The 21,140-nt window shown below is 39.1% G+C and overlaps 1 protein-coding gene and 1 non-coding gene across 5 annotated transcripts in view; both read left to right on the top strand.

Moving 5' to 3' along the window:
- The window catches only part of NR4A3 (nuclear receptor subfamily 4 group A member 3), a 33,754-nt gene extending 26,963 nt beyond the window's left edge, over window positions 1-6,791 (top strand). For all 4 annotated transcript variants that reach the window (XM_032307954.1, XM_032307953.1, XM_032307952.1 and 1 more), the window contains one exon: window positions 6,019-6,791. In XM_032307954.1, the coding sequence (XP_032163845.1) occupies window positions 6,019-6,266 (248 nt within the window). In that variant the 3' untranslated portion in view covers window positions 6,267-6,791. The remainder of the gene's footprint in view (window positions 1-6,018) is intronic.
- On the top strand, window positions 5,844-5,916 carry TRNAK-CUU. Its single transcript has one exon. It is a non-coding gene; the product is annotated as a tRNA-Lys (tRNA).
- Window positions 6,792-21,140: the final 14,349 nt, after the last annotated feature.

The raw sequence follows: 21,140 nt of genomic DNA, 5'->3' as shown, positions 1-21,140 counted from the left end.
AACTCACGGGGGAGCTATCCTTATCAGCCCTATTTTACAAATTTGGAAACAAACCCAAAGTAGCCAGGCTCATAAGTGGCAGAGCCAGGTTCTCCCTCTGGGAAATCTGGCTCCAAAGCTTCCAATGTGGTAGGTTTTAGAGTTTGTGAAGTTCTTTACCATTGTGCCCTGCTCATTAACTCCCAACTTGTCTATTTATTCTGAGCAACCCACATGTTTGGTATCAGTTCATCGTGTTTTACAGGTCATTGTTCCTCCATATATATATTCATTGAACAGATAGTTATTGGTGTCTCCTTTGTAGTATGTATGTACATAGTAGTGCTGCCTGTATAACGGTGGGCAAACACAGCCCATACCCCCATGGAGCTTACACTTAATGGAGGAGGCGGACGAGAGTCAGACAGTTGAGTTTTTAGACAGTTGAGTTTTTAGACATTGAGAATACTTGCTAATAATTTTATTACAGGGCGATATCTGATTTCGCCCTGTTATATCCTTCAGAGGGAAAAAAAATTAGAACACTGTAGGAGAACATGATCTAAACTAGAGCAAAAAGGAAGGTCCCCTTGAAGAAATATTTGATTTGCAATCTACAGGATAAGTAGATCTTAACTAGGGAAAAAGGGGAAACCATGAGCATGGGCATTAATAGCTCTATTATTTCCCTCGATCTCTCCCTCTCTCTCCCTCTTTTCTCTCTTCTATTCCTTCCCTCTCCCCCTCCCTCCCTCCTCTCTTCTCCTCCCACCCCTCTCTGCCCTTATAGCTAAAACTGCATAGGAATCCAACAGTTTCTTGAGATACTAACACCACACAGGGCAGGGATAGGATCTGTTATCTGTCTGTTTTGTTCACTGCTCTACCCCCAATGACTATGACTATAACAATGCTAGGTACAGAATAGGCACTCAGTACATATTTGTTCAAAGAAGTAATTAATCACTTATATAATTAGGTACACAGAAAGTAGGAAGGGGCTATAGGGGTTATAGGGGCTGAATTCATCTCATGATGAAAAACATTCTCATAGGTTCAAGGCATCCTGGTATAAAAGAAACATGTCTGGACTTGGAGCAAAAGAAATTAGCCATTAGCTAAATTTGACTATGGGCAAGTCACTTAACTCTCTGAGCCTGAGCCTTCTTATCTATTAAATAAAGATCATCTTTGTCCTGTCCAATTCACAAGGATGTTGAGAGGGTGTGATAAAATAATCTAAGTAAAAGAGCAGAACATAAAGTGCTACCAAGTACATGGTTAATTTTTTTTAAGACTTTTTTTTTTTAATTTAAGAGAGAGAGACAGTGAGAGAGAACATGAGAAGGGAGAAGGTCAGAGGGAGAAGCAGACTCCCCGTGGAGCTGGGAGCCTGATGCTGGACTCGATCCCCGGATTCCGGGATCATGAGCTGAGCCCAAGGCAGTTGCTTAACCAACTGAGCCACCCAGGTGCCCCCTAAGCACTAGCTGGTGCTGGGCACTTTGTGACATCTCCACAGGGATTTTTGTCTTGGGTGGGAGTGTGAACTAAATGACTCAAATCCTTTCCAGCTCATATGTACTATGATTGTGACACATAAATCCATTACTTAGCCGTTTCTATAAGATGAGTCTTTAAGTTTTGGATAGAGAGAGCTGAGTTAAAATGCAAAAATATTTATAGTATGATGTAGTGTGATGTAGGTCAAAGAGCAAGAAATGCCAAAGAGCTTGTGTTTTTGTTTAATGGTGGACGAAGATTTTACAGTAAAATCTGTGTGTGATTCTCTAGGAAGGGGGAAATCCAAATGTCTGATTTCCCCAGGTTTGTTGAAGTCTCTGTCTGTCAGCACTGCAGCCATATTTAGCAGGCACCAAAGAGAAAGGAGGTCCCTTACACAAAAACATCAGTGATTGGGGTTTTCAGGAATTGCAGATTACTAGGAAGGTCCCTGCCACTCAGGGACTCTCTGGTGACTTGGAAATCTTGCTGGCTGCTGGCAGTAGTTTGCATGGAGACTGAATTTTATCTCAGCCCTTTTGAAAAAGTAAAGAAACCACAAATCCAGTAGCTGTTCAAAGCAACAAAGAAGGTGCCTTCGGCTTCTAACAGGAGTGTCTCTGAATTCCTCAAGGAATTCCAGGCCTAGGGTTGATCCAGCTGGCAGGGAGGTATCGATCTCCACTTGAATTCGCTGAATAAATAATGGTTGCCATAGTTATTGAGCAGTCACAACTGGTTGGAGAGCAGGGAGAACTCTGAGGCACCTTCTGTGAGTTTGGCCGTGAGAAAGTCTAGTTATTAGGTTCCATAATCAACCCCCTCCCCAAATCCAGTCAGCACTGTGCTCCATTTCTTTGCCTGAAGACAAATATGGGATCTTGAATATAACGCAAGACATGGGGCACTGGAAGGAAGGCAAAGTTGAAATCAATGGATTGGTGTTTTATTCTGGGAAAAGCATCTCTCCCTGGGTTGTGAACCTAATTCGATATAGCTTGGTATTAATAGAATTTACTATCAGCAAGATGACTGTTTGATCATGTTACAGCTGGGAGAGAGACCAAATCCCAGATCATTCTAGGCTAGCAGTTTAATAGACAAACACTGCTAACTTGGAAATTTTAAAAGAAAGGAAAAGAGCTAAATGAGAAGCTCAGAAATAGTCTCACTTTTGTTTCCTTTCACCCTTCTCTATATGCAGAAATACAATTTGCATAGGTGTCATCACATCTTAGATACCATTTTATATTCTGTTCTTTCTTTAATGGGATACTTTATAGTTTTCCATGTCGCTTCACAGCCTTCCCATGTGTCCTTTCTGCTGTTTACAGAATCTTCCATTATGTGCATATGCCATTTAGCAGTATCCCTATTCTTCTACCCCTTAACTTTTTCCCAGTTTTTTTTTTTTTTTTTAACAGATACTGCTACCCCCAAATGTGTTCATGCATACAGTTTGGGTCTTCTGCTGAATTTTTCCTTCAGATAAATTCCCAAGAACGGCATGACTTGGTCAGAGGCTATGAACATTTTACAGCTCTTAAAGTTACTGCCAAACTTGCAGTCTGCTTTTTTGCTGTGGTGGGGCCAGGGGCGGGGTGGGGGCGGTGGGGAAAACTTTAAGAAGAACACCGTTGCAGGCAGAATTTCTCTTGAAGGTCAGTCCTGGGTACATCTTTTGAGACTAAACAAAGGGGCTATGTATGCAGTAAAGATAAACGGAGAGGACGGGTTTGCACCTGGGCTGATTAGCTCACAGTTTCCTGGGAAAAGCAGAATTGTGCCCTGCAAAGCTTGGGAAGTAGGGAACTTTACTGCCTTTTGACTGACCCCACGGTTGCCAACCATTTGCCAGGCGGCAGGCACCATTGTGGGTGCTGACCGTACCACGTGTGTACCACACTGCAGCTGGCAGAAGGTCTTCAGGTAACATCATCTTAATTAAGCCTGACAATAATCCATGGAAGTAGATTTTATTATAATCATATTTTTCTTTCAATTTATTGTGCAATATTTAGGACACACAGAAAAGGTGGGCCCTGGCTGGCTCAGTCCATAGAACATGCAACTCTTGATCTCAGGGTTGTGAATTTGAGCCCTACATTGGGTCTACGGATGACTTAAAAAATAAAATCTTGGGGTGCCTGGGTGGCTTAGCCCATTAAGTGTCCATCTCTTGATTTCAGCCCAGGTTGTGATCTCAAAGTTGTGAGATTGAGCCTCATGTCAGACTCCGTGCTGGGCATAGAGCCTGCTCAATATTCTCTCTCTCTCCCCTCTGCAACCCCCACCAAGCTCCCTTCCCCTGCTCTCACACACCCACGTACATATGCACGTGCTCACTCTTTCTTTCTCTTAAAAAATAAAATAAAATAAAATCTTAAAAAAAGAGACACACAGAAGGAAATGAAGAATACAATAAAGACTTGTATGTCTACCTCCTTGTAATTCCCATTTTGCTAGAAGGACATTGAGCCTCAAAGAAATGAGGTCACATGGCTAGTAAGTAACAGAACCAGACCTGAAGCCCAGCTCTGTCTGGCTGCAAGTCCAGTGCCCTTTGCTCTATATTGTGGTGCACGGAGATGAGACGCCTGCAGGTTATAATCCAACTGAGATGCTGGCAGTTTTCATGGTTGTAATTTAATGTAAATATGACACATCAGAGCCAGAAGGGACCTTAGGGGTCGTTAAGTCTGACCTCCTTCTTTTAAAACAAGCCCTAAAGAAGGAGGGACTCACCCAGCTCATACACAACAAGCCAGCCTGGGGAACAGTGTAGATCTCCGGGTCCCTCGGCCTGCTTTGATTTAGGGCAAGAGAAGAAATGCCTGGATCTTGCTTCGTTTTACTAATTGACTATTTTTTTGTTTCTGTTTTAAGGAAATAACTTCCCTAACAAAAATTTCCCCAACTGAGGTTTAGGAGAATACTTATCTTGATGAGCATTGAGTAACATGTAGGATTGATGAATTGCTGAACACTTTTGTACGCCTGAAACGAATATAAAGCGATATGTTAATTATACTGGAATTTTTAAAAAATTAAAATATATATACCCAACTGAAAAAAATAACTGAGAAAAATGAGACACCATTGCTTGATTTCCCTTTGGAAGAGTTATTGTTTTACATGTAAATATACTTAGAGATAAAAAAATCCTGACTGAGATAAGTAGGGCCAAGCCCTTCTCTCAGGAAAGAGACTTTGGTATCTAATTGCTGAGGGAGAGCAAAGTGATTGGTACTGGATGCGAGTAAGTCCTTTCTGATTAGAGATGCAAAATCACTCTGGGGTAGGAGGACAAAATCTTTGGGACTTTGAGAAAATCACTTAAAATAAAATAGGAGATTATAATATTTAACATGGGGATCCTTTTATGTATTGTTTTATAAAACACGAGATACAGGTGTTCATGTCTTGCTACATTGTAAAATGCCTGCAGCGCCTCTTTCTGGGCCTCTTCCCTTCTCGTTGACTTTTCCATCTCCACAGCAGGAAGACGTGTATTTTGTACAGGACGCCAGGCGTAGGTCAATAGCTGTTTCAAGGGGGGCCACAAACAAGGAAAAGAAAAGCCGGATTCCTCTCAGTGCTGGTTAGCATGAAAACACAAGAAATGTGCTTTGTGCTGGATCTCATGGGGCAGCCTTTGCATTAGCAAATGGAACTAACAGGACCCCTCCCCCTCCACCCGTTAAGATGGGAACATTAATTCGTTTGCCTGGATGTGTTTCTCTATCACTCTGATAAAGAGTTGCTTCCTGACCAGGCTTTTGTAGGACGATGTATGCAAAGTAATTACCTCTCTGTCACTCATTCAGTGTGACTGTGTGCCAGGAGCGGTGTGCTTCCCCTAAGCTGGTACTCCCAGAAACTGCGAGAAAATTAAGAACAATTATTATCTTCATTTTATAAGGAAATTGGGGCTCAGAAATTAAGAGGCTAACTCAGGGGAACACAGTGAGGAAGTGGCAAGACTGGGATTCAAAGCCTGGTGCCGTGCCGTTTGATACCAAAAGCTATGAGTGACCTCTAAGAGGGAGGCACTTGGATTGTAAAATGCCATCCCAACTGGTGGAAGAAGACATGGGCTTCTATTCAAGATTCAGAGCTTCTTAAGATGGGGATGCCTGGGGCACCTGGCTGGCTCAGTCAGCTGAGTATCTGCCTTCGGCTCAAGTCATGATCTCAGGGTCCTGGGATCGAGCCCCACATAGGGCTCCCTGCTCAGCAGGGAGTCTACTTCTCTCTTTCTCTCTCTCTCACTGCCCCTCCCCACCCCCACTCATGCTTTATCCCTCCCTTTCTCTCTTTCTCAAATAAATAAATAAAATCTAAAAAAAAAAAATTGAGTTGCCTGGTTGGCTCAGTCGGTAGAGCATCTGACTCTTGATCTCAGGGTCATGAGTTCAAGCCCCATATTGGGTGTGTAGCCTACTTTTAAGAAAAGAAAAGAGCAAAAACAGAAAACAACAAAGTCTCTTAAGATGTCACCACCTCCTCAACTTGTCCTTTTCTCTCCCTCTGCAGAACGACATGGGTTAAAAGAACCAAAGAGAGTGGAGGAGCTATGCAACAAGATCACAAGCAGCTTGAAAGACCACCAGAGTAAGGGACAGGCCTTGGAGCCCAGCGAGCCCAAGGTCCTGGGCGCGCTGGTGGAACTGCGCAAGCTCTGCACCCTGGGCCTCCAGCGCATCTTCTACCTGAAGCTGGAAGACTTGGTGTCTCCACCGTCCATCATCGACAAGCTCTTCCTGGACACCCTGCCTTTCTGAACAGGAGCAGCCAGAGAGGGGAGCCACCTCAGTGGCCAGCATCTTCTTGCTAAGCAGCAGAGGAATGGGTCTGGACACCTACCGTTTTCTGTCCTTCCTTAAGAGGAGAAGCAGCTCCTGTAGAAAAGACTTTTTTTTTTTCTTTCTGGCACTTTTCCTTACAACCTAAAGCCAGAAAACTTGCAGAGTATTGTGTTGGGGTTGTGTTTTATATTTAGGCTTTGGGGTTGGTTGTGGGAGGGGAGGGTATAGTTCATGAGGGTTTTCTAAGAAATTGCTAACAAAGCACTTTTGGACGATGCTATCCCAGCAGGAAAAAAAAAAAAAAAAAGGATAATACAACTGTTTTAAAACTTTCTGGGGAATACAATTATAGTTGCTTTGTATTTAAAAACAAGAACAGCCAAGGGTTGTTCGCCAGGGTAGGAGGTATCTTGACGTTGATCTTTAGAATACACTTCCTGTATCAAGGGTATATATGTGATGCAAATGAGGCAGAAATTCTCTCTTCTTAATTTCTCTCTTCCTTTATTTTATTTTAACAAAAGGTGAAAGATGACGATTACCTAGAAATCAGACATAGCAAAATGATAACGGCTGTTCGTTTCCATATACAAGTGCAATTTTTAAAGTGCTGTCTTGCTGAGTCGTGTTTATTAACTCTCCTTTATTTCGTATGGAGATAAAAAAAGGAGGCAGTCGTGTTGGCAAAGGACACATATTAATTTTCCTAGCGAGGCTTTTTCCATCTGTAGAACCCTTCTGAGGTACAGTCCATCCAAGACTTTGGGTCATTCTAAATGGATCCAGATCTTTGTCCAGCTGTCCTGCAAGGGGCTCAGATCACAAAATAGAATGCATACAGCCATCTCAGCTGTGTTCTGTCAATCCAGACAGAGTTCCCTAAACTTGCTTCAGTTAATAGCAGCTGACCGACACGTTCATTCACAAGCCCCAGGAGCTTTCAGTGAGTCTCAAGCGTTTGATCCCTAAATAAGAACATGCAAAGAAGTAGGAACTGATCATACAGGGTAAACACCAGAGGTAACAAGATTTTTAAAATCTATATAATTTAATTTCTGTTGTTGGTTACAAAGACAATTTTGGAGAGCAAGCGAGTCTTATTTTAAAAAATAATAGTATGAATGTGACTACTAGACAGGATTAGTGGGCTGCGTTTCAACATTCCGTGTTCGTACTCCCTTTTGTATGTTTATACTGTCGATGCCATATTACTATGAGATAATTTGTTGCATAGTGTCCTTATTTGTATAAACATTTGTATGCACGTTCTATTGTAATAGCTTTGCCTGTATTTACTGCAAGACCACCAGCTCCTGGAAGCTGAGTTACAGAGTACTTAAATGGGGTGTTCACAGTGACTTGGATACACCAATTAGAAATTAAATAAACAAATATATATATAAATATAGCAGGTTACATATATATATATTTATAATGTGTCTTTTTATTAACCATTTGTACAATAAATGTTACTTCCCATGCAGTTATTTTATGATTCATTTGCAGTGACTTTTAAGGCAGTACTGTTTAGCACTTTGATATGAAAATTTTGCTTATGTTTTGCTAAATTCGAATAACGTTTGAAGATTTTTAGGTCTAAAAGTCTTTATATTATATATTCTGTATCAAGTCAAAATATCTTTGGCCATTTTGCTAAGAAACAAACTATGAATGTGAAACTGATGTCACAGTAGTTTCTGTTAGCTTTAAATCATTTTTGCTTTAGTCTTTTTCAAGAAAAAAATAACAAAACTATGCTGTTTATATTGTCATTAAATTATACAATCAAACAAATGCCAAATGAATTGCCGAATTGCTGCAAAGGATAACCCAGATAGCAAAGCATATATGTTTTTTCCCCCCAAGAGTCATTCTGATATTTGATTATGTATTATGTTTGTGTGTGCTTTTATGGAAGATTATTATTTTTATATCCAGGTGATAGGGTCTGCAATGTTAGGCTCTTGGGACATTAGACTTGTCAACTGCTCCCCCACCCCTTCAAAACTCATAGAGGAGAAAACTGGGACCCAGAGAAAGTAAAAATTGCCCAAGGTCCAACAGGCTAGTACCAGAACCAAGACTGGGACCTAATTCTCCTTTCCATAGTGTTTTTTACTCAACTTATTGCATCTATAGGAAAACAGGCTTTTAAAAATAATCACTAATATTTACATTTTACCTGATAACCATAAGTAGTTCTTTTGCATTAATTTTTTTTGAGCTTATATACAAACATAATAAACATTATTAAATATCAGGAAAGCTAACATTTTGTACAAGGTAGCTTTGGACCAAATTCAAATTGAATTTGAATAAATTAGAAATGCTGTGCATACATAACCCTTTTGTGCACCATTAGTATTGGAAAGTTATTCCTTGTTTTCTGTCATGTCCATAAAAGAAAACAAACAGAAAAATCACAGCCCTGGAGAAACGCTGTTACTTTTCATTTTTAAACCCATCAGATTAAAGGAAAAGACTTTTTAGCCGTGATTGGTTGGCAGGAATGAAGGTTTTTAGTTATAGGTCCAGACACTAGTGTTGAAAATAAAGGTTATAGCCAGTGTTCTTCTGTCTTCCATAGTTGTAAGAACTATGAGAGCCTCCCACATAATCCATCAATTCACCTCTCTTCTTTTGTCTTAACGTTGACACACAAGTTTATACATACAGAGTGAATGACCAAACTAGCTCAGAAGAGGACAGCAAGAATTAAAGCAGGTGATTCTTCCCTTGTGGGAGAGCTCTCTCAGTGTGAATATGCCTTCTATGGGCAGAAATCAGGAATCCACCAGCTGTTAATGGAGAGTGCCTTGCTTTCATTTCAGACAGCAGAGTTTTCCAGAGTTTCTCTGCTCTTCTAACAGCATTGCTCCTTAGTGTGTGTTAACCTGTGGTTTGAAAGAAATGCTCTTGTACATTAACAATGTAAATTTAAATGATTAAATTAAATTACATTTTATCAGTGGCTACCGGTGTGTTGAATAAGCATGCTTCATTTAACAGTATTCTCTTCATCATGTATAAAATGGTATTTGCTGTGAGCTCTTAAACACATCCACAAATGGATTTTTTTAAAGGCTTACTAATGCTGAAAAATTAATAGGCATTCTGGATTGGAAATATATTAAAACTCACTGATTGGGAAGAAGGACATTCTAAATTCAATAACCGTGTATTGACTACTTCCTGTGGACAAAGCACTGCTGTGTGCTCTAGGAGATACAAACATGCAGAGTGTTTGAAGCTATTTTCTTTCATATATATATATATGTGTGTGTTTGTGTGTATATACATACATATATGAATATGAAATATATATATTTAATAGAGCCTAAAATATTCTTTAAGGGTATGAAGGATTCATTCCTATATCAAGATTTTACAAGAATCAGGATTCGAGTTCTCCACGATTGATCAGTACTCTTTGCCTTTGCCTTTTTGCTGACACCATTATCCTACATTGCCTAGAAAGCCCTCTTTGTGGGCAATGCAAATGCAACTTTCCTTCAACTCTGCCCCAAACATCATATATTCAGGATTAGGGCAAATGTATTACTTGTGTGTGCGCTGACACGTGCAAAAAAGAAATGTGGAGCTCTACTTAGTTCATCAGTTCATACACAAAGAATTTTCTGTGGCATCTAAGTGCTATGTTCAGTCTAGGGGCCAAACCCTTCTTGCTTCTCAGCAGTGCCTTCATTTCCTGAACTATATACAGTGTGATTAGTAAGAAAAGAATGAGAGATATGGTGGAGCTCCATCTTGCATATGGATTTAAATACAGGTGCTTAGCAAAAGTGCACTCCAGAGGCAGAAGTCTGGTTTGAACAAGGAGGGAGGTGGGAAATTCAGGACTAAATAAGGGGCAGATGTCTGTAGTTAAAGTTTCCTATTTCAGTGCACAAAGACAGCAAAGGAAGCTAATTGTTACCTTTTTTTTAATCGGATGCACAGTTTAGTGATGTTAAGTACATCCCCACTGTTGTTTAACCAATGGCCAGAGCTCTTTTCATCTCACACAACTGAAATTCTGTAGCCATTAAAAAATAATCACCAAGGGGGAGGAGCAAGATGGTGGAGGAGTGGGAGACCTAATATCATCAGGTCCCTGGATTTCAACTAGATAGTTATCAAACCATTCTGAACCCCTACAAACTCAAGAGGAGGTCAAAGGGAAGAAGAGCAGCAATTCTAGGAACAGAAAAGTGACCACTTTCTGGAAGGTAAGACATGCAGAGAAGTGAATCTGAGGCAATACACAGGAAGATAGACCATGGGGGGGAGGGGCTGCCTCCCAGCAAGCGGTGGAGCAGCAGAGCATAAAATCAGAACTTTTATAAGGCTGCTCCATTGAGGGACATTGCTCCAGAGGCTAAGAAGGGGGCAGAGCTGTCATGGAGACAGTATGGTCTCAGAACCTGCCAGGTCACAGAAAGACTAGGGGTGTCTGAGTGTGGCAGAGCTGCCAGGTATCATAGCAGGGAGGCTGGCTGCAAAGACAGAGCCGAGGAGTGAGCTCTCAGCTTGGGGTTACCTTAAACTGTGATCCCAGACACAGTTCAACCACTGCTCTTTGAGCAGGGACCCCACAAGCGGCAGATCCGGAGAGACCCCCTCCTTCCTCCTCCAGGAGAAGCAGCACAGGAGTGTGCATCAGGAATCTGCTAGGTTTGGGGACTCCAAACGGGACCATGGACCAGAGATAGAAATGCTCGGTCACAGGCCGGGTGAGCACAGAGTGCAGCTGGAGACCAAGGAGACGGGAGGGATTGACTGCTTTTCTCTGAGGGTACACAGAGGAACGGGTCCTGAACTCTCGGCCCCTATGGGCTGGAGATTGGGAGGCCACCATTTTCATTCCTGTCCTCCAAAGCTCTACGGAAATGTTCAGGGAACAAAAGCTCCCGAGGGTAAACCCGAGCACATTACAGCCCAGCCCCTGACAAGGGTGGAGCAATTCCACCTCGGTCAAAGACATTTGAGAATCAGGGCAACAGGTCCCTCCCCAGAATATCAACAAGAACATCCGGCCAGACCAAGTTCACCAATCAATGAAAACTGCAAAACTTTAGACCTACAGGAATATAGCCCATAGAATTCATGGCTATCCCCCCATGATTCTTTAGTCTTTCAAAGTTAATTTTTTTAATTTATTTTTCTTATCCTATTTTTTTTATTTTTCCTCTTTCCTATTTTAACATTTTTAACTATTTTATCTTATCAATGCCTTTTAAAAAATCTTTTAAATTTTTTATTATTATAGTCATATTCTACCCCTTCATTGTATTTAACCTTATTTTTTGTATACATTTAGGTTTTTCTTTCTTTGAATTTTGGTATAAAGTTTCTTGTAATAGATCAAAATATACGCTAAATCTAGCATATGGCTTTGTTCTAGTCTCTAGCCTGATCATACTCTTTCCTCTTTTTTTTTCTTTTTTCAGCTGACTTCTTATCTTATCAATTCCTTTTTTAGAATATTTTTAAATTTTCATCTTTATAGACTTATTCCATCTCTTTGTCATGTTTACCCTTATTTTTGTATATACATAAGATTTTCTTTCTTTAAAATTTTGGGAGGAAGTTTCTTCTAACAGACCAAAATACATCCAAAATCAAATGTGTGACTCTGTTCTATTCATATATATATATATATATATATATGTAATATATATATATATATAATATATAAAATTGTTTTCAGGCCTCTTCTGATTTGGTTAGTATATGTTTTTCTGGGGTTGTTGCTACCCTTTTAGTATTTTGTTTTCTCATTCATCTGTTCTTATCTGGATAAAATGACAAGGTGGAAAAACTCACCTCAAAAAAAAAAAAAAAGAACAAGAGGCAGTACCAATGGCTAGGGACCTAATCAATACAGACATTGGTAATATGTCAGAACTAGAGTTCAGAATGATGATCATCAAGGTGCTAGCTGGGCTCGATAAAAGCATGGAAAATACAGGAGAATCCCTTTCTGGATAAATAAAAGAACTAAAATCTAACCAAGTTGAAATTTAAAAAGTTATTAATGAGATGTACTCAAAAAATGGAGGCTCTTACTGCTAGGATAAATGAAGCAGAAAAGAGAATTAGTGATATAGAAGACCAAATGATGGAGAATAAAGAAGCTGAGAAAAAGAGAGATAAACAACTACTGGATCACAAGGGGAGAATTCAAGAGATGAGTGATATCATAAGAAAGAAAATTTTTAGAATAATTGGGAGCCCAGAAGAAGAAATGGGGGGGGGGGGCAGAAGGTATATTGGAGCACATTATAGCAGAGAATTTCCTTAATTTGGTGAAGGGAACAAGCATCAAAATCCAGCAGGCACAGAGAATCTCCCTCAAAATCAATAAAAATAGGCCCATTCCCCATCATCTTATAGTAAAACTTAAAAGTCTCAGAGACAAAGAGAAAATCCTGAAAGCAGCTCAGGACAGGAGGTCTGTAACCTACAGCAGTAGAAATATTAGATTGCCAACAGACCTATCCACAAAGGATAGACCTATCCTGGTAGGCTGGAAAGGACTGGCATGATATATTCAGAGCACTAAACGAAAAAAAATATGCAGCCAAGAATACTATATCCAGCTAGGCTGTCATTGAAAATAGAAAGAGAGATAAAAAGCTTCCAGGACAAATAAAAACTAAAATTAAAAGAATTTGCAAACGCCCTTCAGGAAATATTGAAAGGCGTCTTCTAAGCAAGGAGAGAGCCTGAAAGTAACAGACCAGAAAGGAACAGAGACAATATACAGTAATAGTCACCTTACAGGCAATGCAATGGCACTAAATTCATATCTTTCAGTAGTTACCCTGAATGTAAATGAGCTAAATGCCCCAATCAAAAGACATGGGGGGGGGTGGTCAGAATGGATAAAAAAAACAAGACCCTCTGATTTGTACTTCCCTGATGCCCAAAGAACAAATGATCCAATCAAGAAATGAGGATTTCTTCAGAAGACATCAACAGACATTTCTGCAAAGAAGACATCCAGACACATGAAAATGTGCTTAACATCACTTGGCATCAGGGATATACAAATCAAAACCACAATGAGACACCACCTCACACCAGTCAGAATGGCTAAAGTTAACAAGTCAGGAAACGACAGATTTTGGCAAGGATGTGGAAAAAGGGTTACCCTCCTACACTGTTGGTGGGAATGCAAGCTGGTGCAGTCACTCTGGAAAACAGTATGGAGGTTCCTCAAAAAGTTGAAAATAGAGCTACCCTACAACCCAATAATTGCACTACTGGGTATTTACCCTAAACATACAAATGCAGGGATCCAAAGGGGCATGTGCACCCAATTGTTTATAGCAGCAATGTCCACAATAGCTAAATTATGAAAAAAACCTAGATGTCCATCAAAAGATGAATGGATAAAGAAGATATGGTGTATATATAAAATGGAATACTATGCAGTCATCAAAAAACAAAACCCTACCATTTGCAACAACATGGATGAAACTAGAGGGTATTATGCTAAGCTAAATAAGTCAATCAGAGAAAGAGAATTATCATATGATCTCTCAGATATGAGGTATTTGAGAAGCAGGGCAGGGGATCATAGGGGGTAGGGAAGTTAAAAATGAAACAAGATGGGACCGGGGAGGGAGACAAACCGTAAGAAACCCTTAATCTCAAGAAACTCTTAATTTCCCATGGAATCTTGGCTGTCAATAGCTGTCCTCCTTTGGACTTGAAAACCACCTCTCTGTCCCTTTCCACATTCACTAAACCCATAATGAACAGCCTCATCCCACCCAGAATTTACTTTTGCTGTCCCTGCAGAGAGATGTTAGAGCATAACAGAGAACCAAGCTGTCTTTAAGCATCACAGGATTGTTCTCTTCCTAGCAGCCTGGCCTGTATTTGCCCATTGAATATAATGTGTCTCCTAACACACTTTCTACCTTTGATTCCTAAAATCCTCATTTCTTCACCCTCACCATCTCATCCTTGTTCATTTTTTCCTTCCAGTTTCTAGCCAATTTTTCAGAATCACACAAAGACATTTTTAAGTATATATATAGAAAAAACACATGTAAGTATACTACCTAACAAACCTACTTGTGTATGTTTCATTGTCCATTTACACATACTTAAGGTTTCTCTTATTTTAAAAAATAAAGAGTACATCCTTTATATTTATATTTTTGCTTTTTTATACTGCCAAGATTCCATGGGAAATTAAAATAATATAAAATTGGAAAAATAAAACTGATTAAAAAGAACAAAGTAAAATATATACACAAAAAATGCAAGTGATTTAAAACCAAAAAATAATTATAAAAATGATTTTTAAGGTCACTGTTTTTATTTTATTTTATTGCCTCTTTTTATCATTTTACTTTTTTTCCAACACGATAAGTGACATTTCTAGCAAGTTCCCGGGTGATGTTGATGTTATGGTCCTGGGACTACACTTTCTAAAACACTCATCCAGAGACATCCTTGCCTATATTTATCAGAAGATGTGTACAAAAGTATTCATCCCCTATTCTTCCACCACTATGCCCACCTCCCCTCTGGTAACCATCAGTTAGTTCTCTATTGTTAAGAGTCTGTTTCTTGGTTTGTCTCTCTCATTCTCCACATGTTCATTTCTTTTATTTCTTAAATTCCTCATATGAGTGAGATCATATGGTATTTGTCTCTCTCTGTCTGACTCACTTCGCTTAGTATTATAGAGTATAAAATGATTTAAACATATAAAACAATAATATAACAAACACCTATGAACATACCATCCAACACAAGAATGGTTGGAGTCTCTTTGTTTGCCCAGTTGTATTCTCCTTTGCTCCCCATTAGCCTGAATTATGGCTTATTCTTGCATATATATATATATACATTCCTAAACAACTTACTCTTGAGAGTTAACAATTTTAAAAGTTTATATTAGTGGTATCAGAAAGTACATACTCTTCTGAAATTTGTTTCTTTGCCCAAAATTATATTGGGATTTATCCATGATGTCATATAGCTCTAATTTATTAATTTTCACTGCTCTATAGTACTTCTTTTAGTACATTACAATTTCTTTATTCATTTTCCTGTCAGTGGATATCTAAGTTGTTTCCATGTTCTTGCTATTTCAATCCATAAAACTACGAACATTTTTGTACACATCTCCTTAGAAACATAGGCAAGAATCTCTCTAGACTAGTGGTTTTCAAAGTATGGTCCCAGGACGAATATCATCAGCAGCACCTGGAACTTGTTAGAAATGTGGCTCAGTCAGTTAAGCTTCTGCCTTTAACTCAGGTCACAATCCTGGGGTCCTGGGATGGAGCCTCAATGTGGGCTCTCCATTCGGTGGGGAGTCTCCTTCTTCCTCTCTGCAATCTCTCTCACTCTTGCTCTCTCTCAAATAAATAAATAAATAAAATCTTTTTAAAAAACGTAATGCAAATGTTCAGGCCCCACCCAAACATACTGAATCAGAAACCAGTCTGGGTCTCAACAAGCCTTCCACGTGATCATGATGTATACAAAAGTTTGAATCACTGCCGTAGGCTTACCAAGAAGTAGAACTACAAGACTATGGGATACACAAATCTTCTCTTTTACTAGGTACTCCAATTTGCTTCAAAAGGGTTTGTACCAGTTTACGATCTCAACAATAATGTATGAGAATTCCTACTGTTCTAGAATTTCCCCCACACTTGGAGTCATCAGAATTTTTCGTTTTAGCTAGTCCAGTGGTTATAAAATGGCATCTCATTGTGCTTTGTACAATTATTAATAGAATTGCCAACAGCATTTATCGACAGGTCTTTGTGTGAACATGTTTTATTTCCTCTAAAGTAAAAACCTAGGAGTGGAAATACCGGGCAGGTTTAAGCTTATAGGAAGCTGCCAAAACTTTCTACGTAGAGATAGATTATCTGACCAAGCACATGGTTGTTCAAGATAAATACATTTCTCAGATTTCCTTGCAGTAAGGCATGGTCTTGGCCCATGTAAGTGGATGTAAGTCAATGGTTGTAAGGCAAAGTGTCATCTGGTTACCATCTCCTATATGTCACTCTTCCCTTCCAGATGGCATTTGACAGTGGGCTTCTAGAGACAACATTATTATTGTCTGCCCCTATGGGAGGAAATTTCAAGTTGGAGAAAAGTCAAGAGTCATATCACGATAGGTTATATTTTAGGATGGCTTATACATGCTGCTGGTCTTGGAACAGAGCTGATGTGTACTGTAACCCACATGTTAGCTTGGGCCTCTTCTACTCAAGATCTAGAAGGATTGTTTCAAACTCACTAATACACAAAGAGAAAAATCCAAAGACTTCCTCAAGATACCTGCAAATTCTGGGGGCGCCTGGGTGGCTTAGTGGGTTAAGCCTCTGCCTTCGGCCCAAGTCATAATCTCAGGGTCCTGGCATCAAGCCCCACATTGGGCTCTCTGCCGGGCAGGGAGCTTGCTTCCCCCTCTCTCTCTGCCTGCCTCTCTGCCTACTTGTGATCTCTCTCTCTCTCTCTCTAATACATAAATAAAAATTTTTAAAAAAAGATACCTGCAAATTCTGCCAATTTTGACATTAGTTCTAGCTTTGGAGTCCCACGTCTGTTTGTTGAGCTCTGCTAATGCACTGTCTTGCTGTACTTCTGGTGTCATCTCTATTTCTGGTGTTGCTGTTGAAGTGGAACTTAGATGTTTTCCTTGTTTTCCATCCCCAAATCACATACAGGACTTTCCCAGGTTCTAGAAACCTGTCTTAAGCAACAGCTGGTATCTTTGGCCCCTTGTTTATTCCTCTCTCCACCTTCCATCTGGAACATGGATGCTACCTTAGACTATGGAGATCAAGGTACCTCCTAGGAATTGGAGAAAAGTAAGTTGGAAGGAATAAAGGTCTAAGAGAGTTTTTGTTTTCTTTGCTTTTTTTTTTTGGTTTTTGGTGGGTTTTGTGGGGTTTTTTGGTTGTTTTTGTTTTGTTTTGTTTTTTAGGTTTTGTTGTTGTTGTTGTTTTTGGGTTTTTTTTTTTTTAGAAGAGATACCCTCTCAGCCCTTGGTTGTTTGTTTCTAAACTTTGCATAAAAGAGAAATAAATTCCTTGCTTAAATCATTTTATTTTGATTTTTTTGTTACTCAAAGCTGAACTATATCCTAACTAAGACATACAAGATGCAAAAAACAGTCCATCTGCAACATATGTTAAAAAAAAAAAAAAAAGTCAAGAGTATTAAGGATAGTGACTCAGTATGAATCATTCATGTTTTGAGGCTACCAAATGAGCCAAAGTTAACCTTAGGTCACAATTATTTGTTTATTTATTCTCCTTGATTCATTCAGCCTTGAACGAGGTCCTGTGTTTCTAGATCTTCATAACCTTATATCTTCATAACCCCATAATCTTAATTCTTTTTTCTTATGGTTTCTCTCTTATCACCTTCTAATTTCACTTTTGCCACTAACCACCTTATTCAGCATTTTCCAATTCCTATTCCCAAAAGAGAAAATCCAATAGATTTAGCTCAACTTTTCTTTCTAGGCCAACTTTAGGTCTCTGAACAATCTGCAAATTAGGTGCCCTCTAGACATCTCTGGTCTAATCAGCTATGGTTGAAGAAGAATATGCATTGACCCTTCAGAAAATATTGTGACTTGGGGAGCCTGGGTGGCTCAGTCAGTTAAGTGTCCAACTCTTAATTTCAGCTCAGGTGATGATCTCAGTCAGGGTTGTGGGATAGAGCCTCATGACGGGCTCTTCACTCAGTAGGGAGTCTGCTGGAGATTCTCTCTCTCCCTCTCCCTTTGCCCCTCCCCCCACCGGCTTACCCTCTTGCTTGCTCTCTAAAATAAATAAATAATTCTTAAGAAGAAAGAAAGAAAGAAAGGAAGGAAGAAAGAAAGAGAAAAAATACTGTGACATGAATAGTCTCACTCTGAAAGGGCTATAAATATAGTGGCACTGTGACTTTCAGGTCTAGTGTTGTAGGAAGCTTGACTTGGCTAATGGAGCCAATTATGGAGGGCAGCTTTGGTACAATCATTACTTCTTGATTTCCTTAGTGCCTAGCACAATGCCTGGTTCCCTAGAAACCCTTAGAAAATGCTTCTTGAGTGAATTTAAGATAGATATTCACTGATGGGGCTGAGAGATGGAAAACATATCAAATTCCCAAATTCCATATGTCATTTCAAAATTGGCATGTAGAGCCAATGGTCTAGTTTAATATTTTTCTGAACTTCAATGTTTAAAAAAGAGAGAGAGAGAGAGAGAAAATCAACACAATCACAGGGAAGGTTTGTTTTTTTTCCTTTCCTTTAGAAAGCAGCTGTCAGTTTAACTTATCCCAAAATACTGTCAGTGATGAGCATGACTGAAAATGCGTTTTATCTGTAATTAGAGAGATTACATTAAACACTATTATTTGCAGACACACATTGAATTAACCCTAATCGAGGCTAGCAAATAGTAGAGCCTGCCTATTTTTTGCCCCAAAATTTTTAGAAAATTGTGACAGTTGACACACGAGGGACAATGCTGACTAGATTTCTTTCCATCAAATACCAGACAGTAATTGTAATTGCCTTTAAAAATGTTTTAAGCAGTTTTGTTAGTAAATCAGAAGTTGCCACAAATCATGCTGAATAGTTTCTAAACATGGGGGTTGTTGACTGTGCATTCCAATATGAGTTTAATGAATTGATTTTCTAAGGAATTTAACTTTGCATCTGTTTTCAGGTGTAATTAATTCACTCTGATTAATGTGATTAGCATGGATATCAGTGGATTACACATGATGCCCTTTATTTATTCACTTATTTTTAATTTGCCACACTGTCCATTGGGAAATTATATAAGTATTTTGGGGGGAAACATCTTTCTGGTGACTCTGATCACACTGGATTACTGCATAGCGGAATCCTGGCAGGAATTTACTAATTATTCACGGGCTGTGCAGCAATGTACTTTTGTTTGAAGGACCTATTAAAGTTTACACAGTCCTTGCTTTTAAAGAACTTACAATTCAGAAGGGAAGATGAGACAAACGGTCCAATGTAAGTCACTCACGAGGAAGAATGTCTGTCCTCAGATTCTTCTTTGTCTGAGCACCTGTCACCTACTCTCCTTAAATAATGCTATTCCTTAGAATGGGCCCCCTCTTCTCGAATGCCTTCCACTATCTTGAACAGTCCTATTCCACTTCAAAAACACCTTGAAGCATGAATATCCCAAAATCTAAATGTCTACCTCACAAAGCTATATGTCTAATTCATATATGGAATGTAAGAAACAAAATGTTGAACATAACAGGGGTGAGGGTGGGGATAGAGAGGGAAACCATAAAAGAAACTCTTGACTATAGGGAACAAACTGAGGGTTGCGGAAGGGGAGGGCGGTGGGGGAGATAGGTTAAATGGGTGATAGGTATTAAGGAGGGCACTTGTGGCGAGCACTGGGTGTTGTATGTGAGTGATGAATCACTAAATCCTACACCTGAAACTAACATTATGCTGTATATTAACTAACTGGAATTTAAATAAAAACTTGAAAGAAAAATAAGAAGAAAGAAAATCTTCTCTGGAGAGAGCATTTCTGCATTAGTCAGAGGCAGCATGGACACTACATCAAAAACTAATGATGTACTGTATGTTGGCTAACTGAACATAATAATAAATTAATAATAAATAAATATGTAAAAAGAAATAATGATACACCACATGATTTAGTATTTTTTCATCCATCAGCTATGTATTGAGTGCCTGCTCTCTGCTAGGCACAGCGTAAGGCACTGAGCTAGGCTCTGAAATATAATGCTGAGTAAAACCATGATATGATGATTTTTATTTCTTTTGTATACATCCTCTTTATTGATTCACCAGTCGAAAGACACTTGGGCTGCTTCCGTAGTTTGGCTGTTGTTGATAATGCTGCTATAAACATTAGGGTGCATGTATCCCTTTGAATTGGTATTTTTGTGTCCTTTGGGTAAATATCTGGTCATGCGATTGCTGGATCCTAGGGTAGCTCTGTTTTTAACTTTTTGAAGAGCCTCCATACTGTTTTCACAGTGGCTGCACCAGCTTGCATGCCCAGGAACAGTGCAAGAGAGTTCCCCTTTCTCCAAATCCTTGCCAACACCTGTTGTTTCCTGTGTTGTTAACTTTAGCCATTCTGACTGGAGTGAAGCGATATCTCAGACACAATGAGGTTTTAAAATGTGAACCCAGGCAATCCATTGAGACTTAGATATCCCATCTGTAAAATGGAGACAATGATGCCATTATATAATATAGATCCCACAAGAAATATCAAATAGAAGACTATATTAAGATCTAGTTCAGTGTCTGTCTCATTGACTCTGAATAAGGATATTCAACAAATGGCAGTTAGTTCTTACTTTTATGTTAGAACTAGCCACTCTAAAGTGTTATGCAAATGCTAGTTGCAATTATTTTTAGCATTATTTCATAGGCTCCTCATTCAGCTTACCCAGGTAGTCAGTTAGGCTTTCACAATATGAGAATAGACTCCAAAAAACTGAAGACATGGCAGAACTTTGGGGGTTGTAGAACATAGAATTTCTTTAAGATTATAGGGGTTTAAGTGTTAGTAATCATTTGCAAACTTCCCTCCAAAAACCTGTTCCATGTTGACATACTATTTGATTAATTATAATTCTTCCAGATAAATTGCAGTTGGCTCAGAAGCAAAAAAAAAACAAAAAAAACCCAAAAAACCCAAAACCAAGAAAATGATCATTCTTATGATATTCTAAGATTTCAAGTATCACCTTGTTGGAAAGGAAAGGGATATGGAGATAAAAAGAAAACTCCTATTTGTTCTTAAAGACTGAATGAGGTACCACCAAACA

Source organism: Mustela erminea, chromosome 12 (genome assembly GCF_009829155.1).
Source record: "Mustela erminea isolate mMusErm1 chromosome 12, mMusErm1.Pri, whole genome shotgun sequence".
Taxonomy (NCBI): domain Eukaryota; kingdom Metazoa; phylum Chordata; class Mammalia; order Carnivora; family Mustelidae; genus Mustela; species Mustela erminea.
The sequence above is the reverse complement of the archived record's forward strand: the minus strand, read 5'-3'. Positions and strand labels throughout refer to the sequence as shown.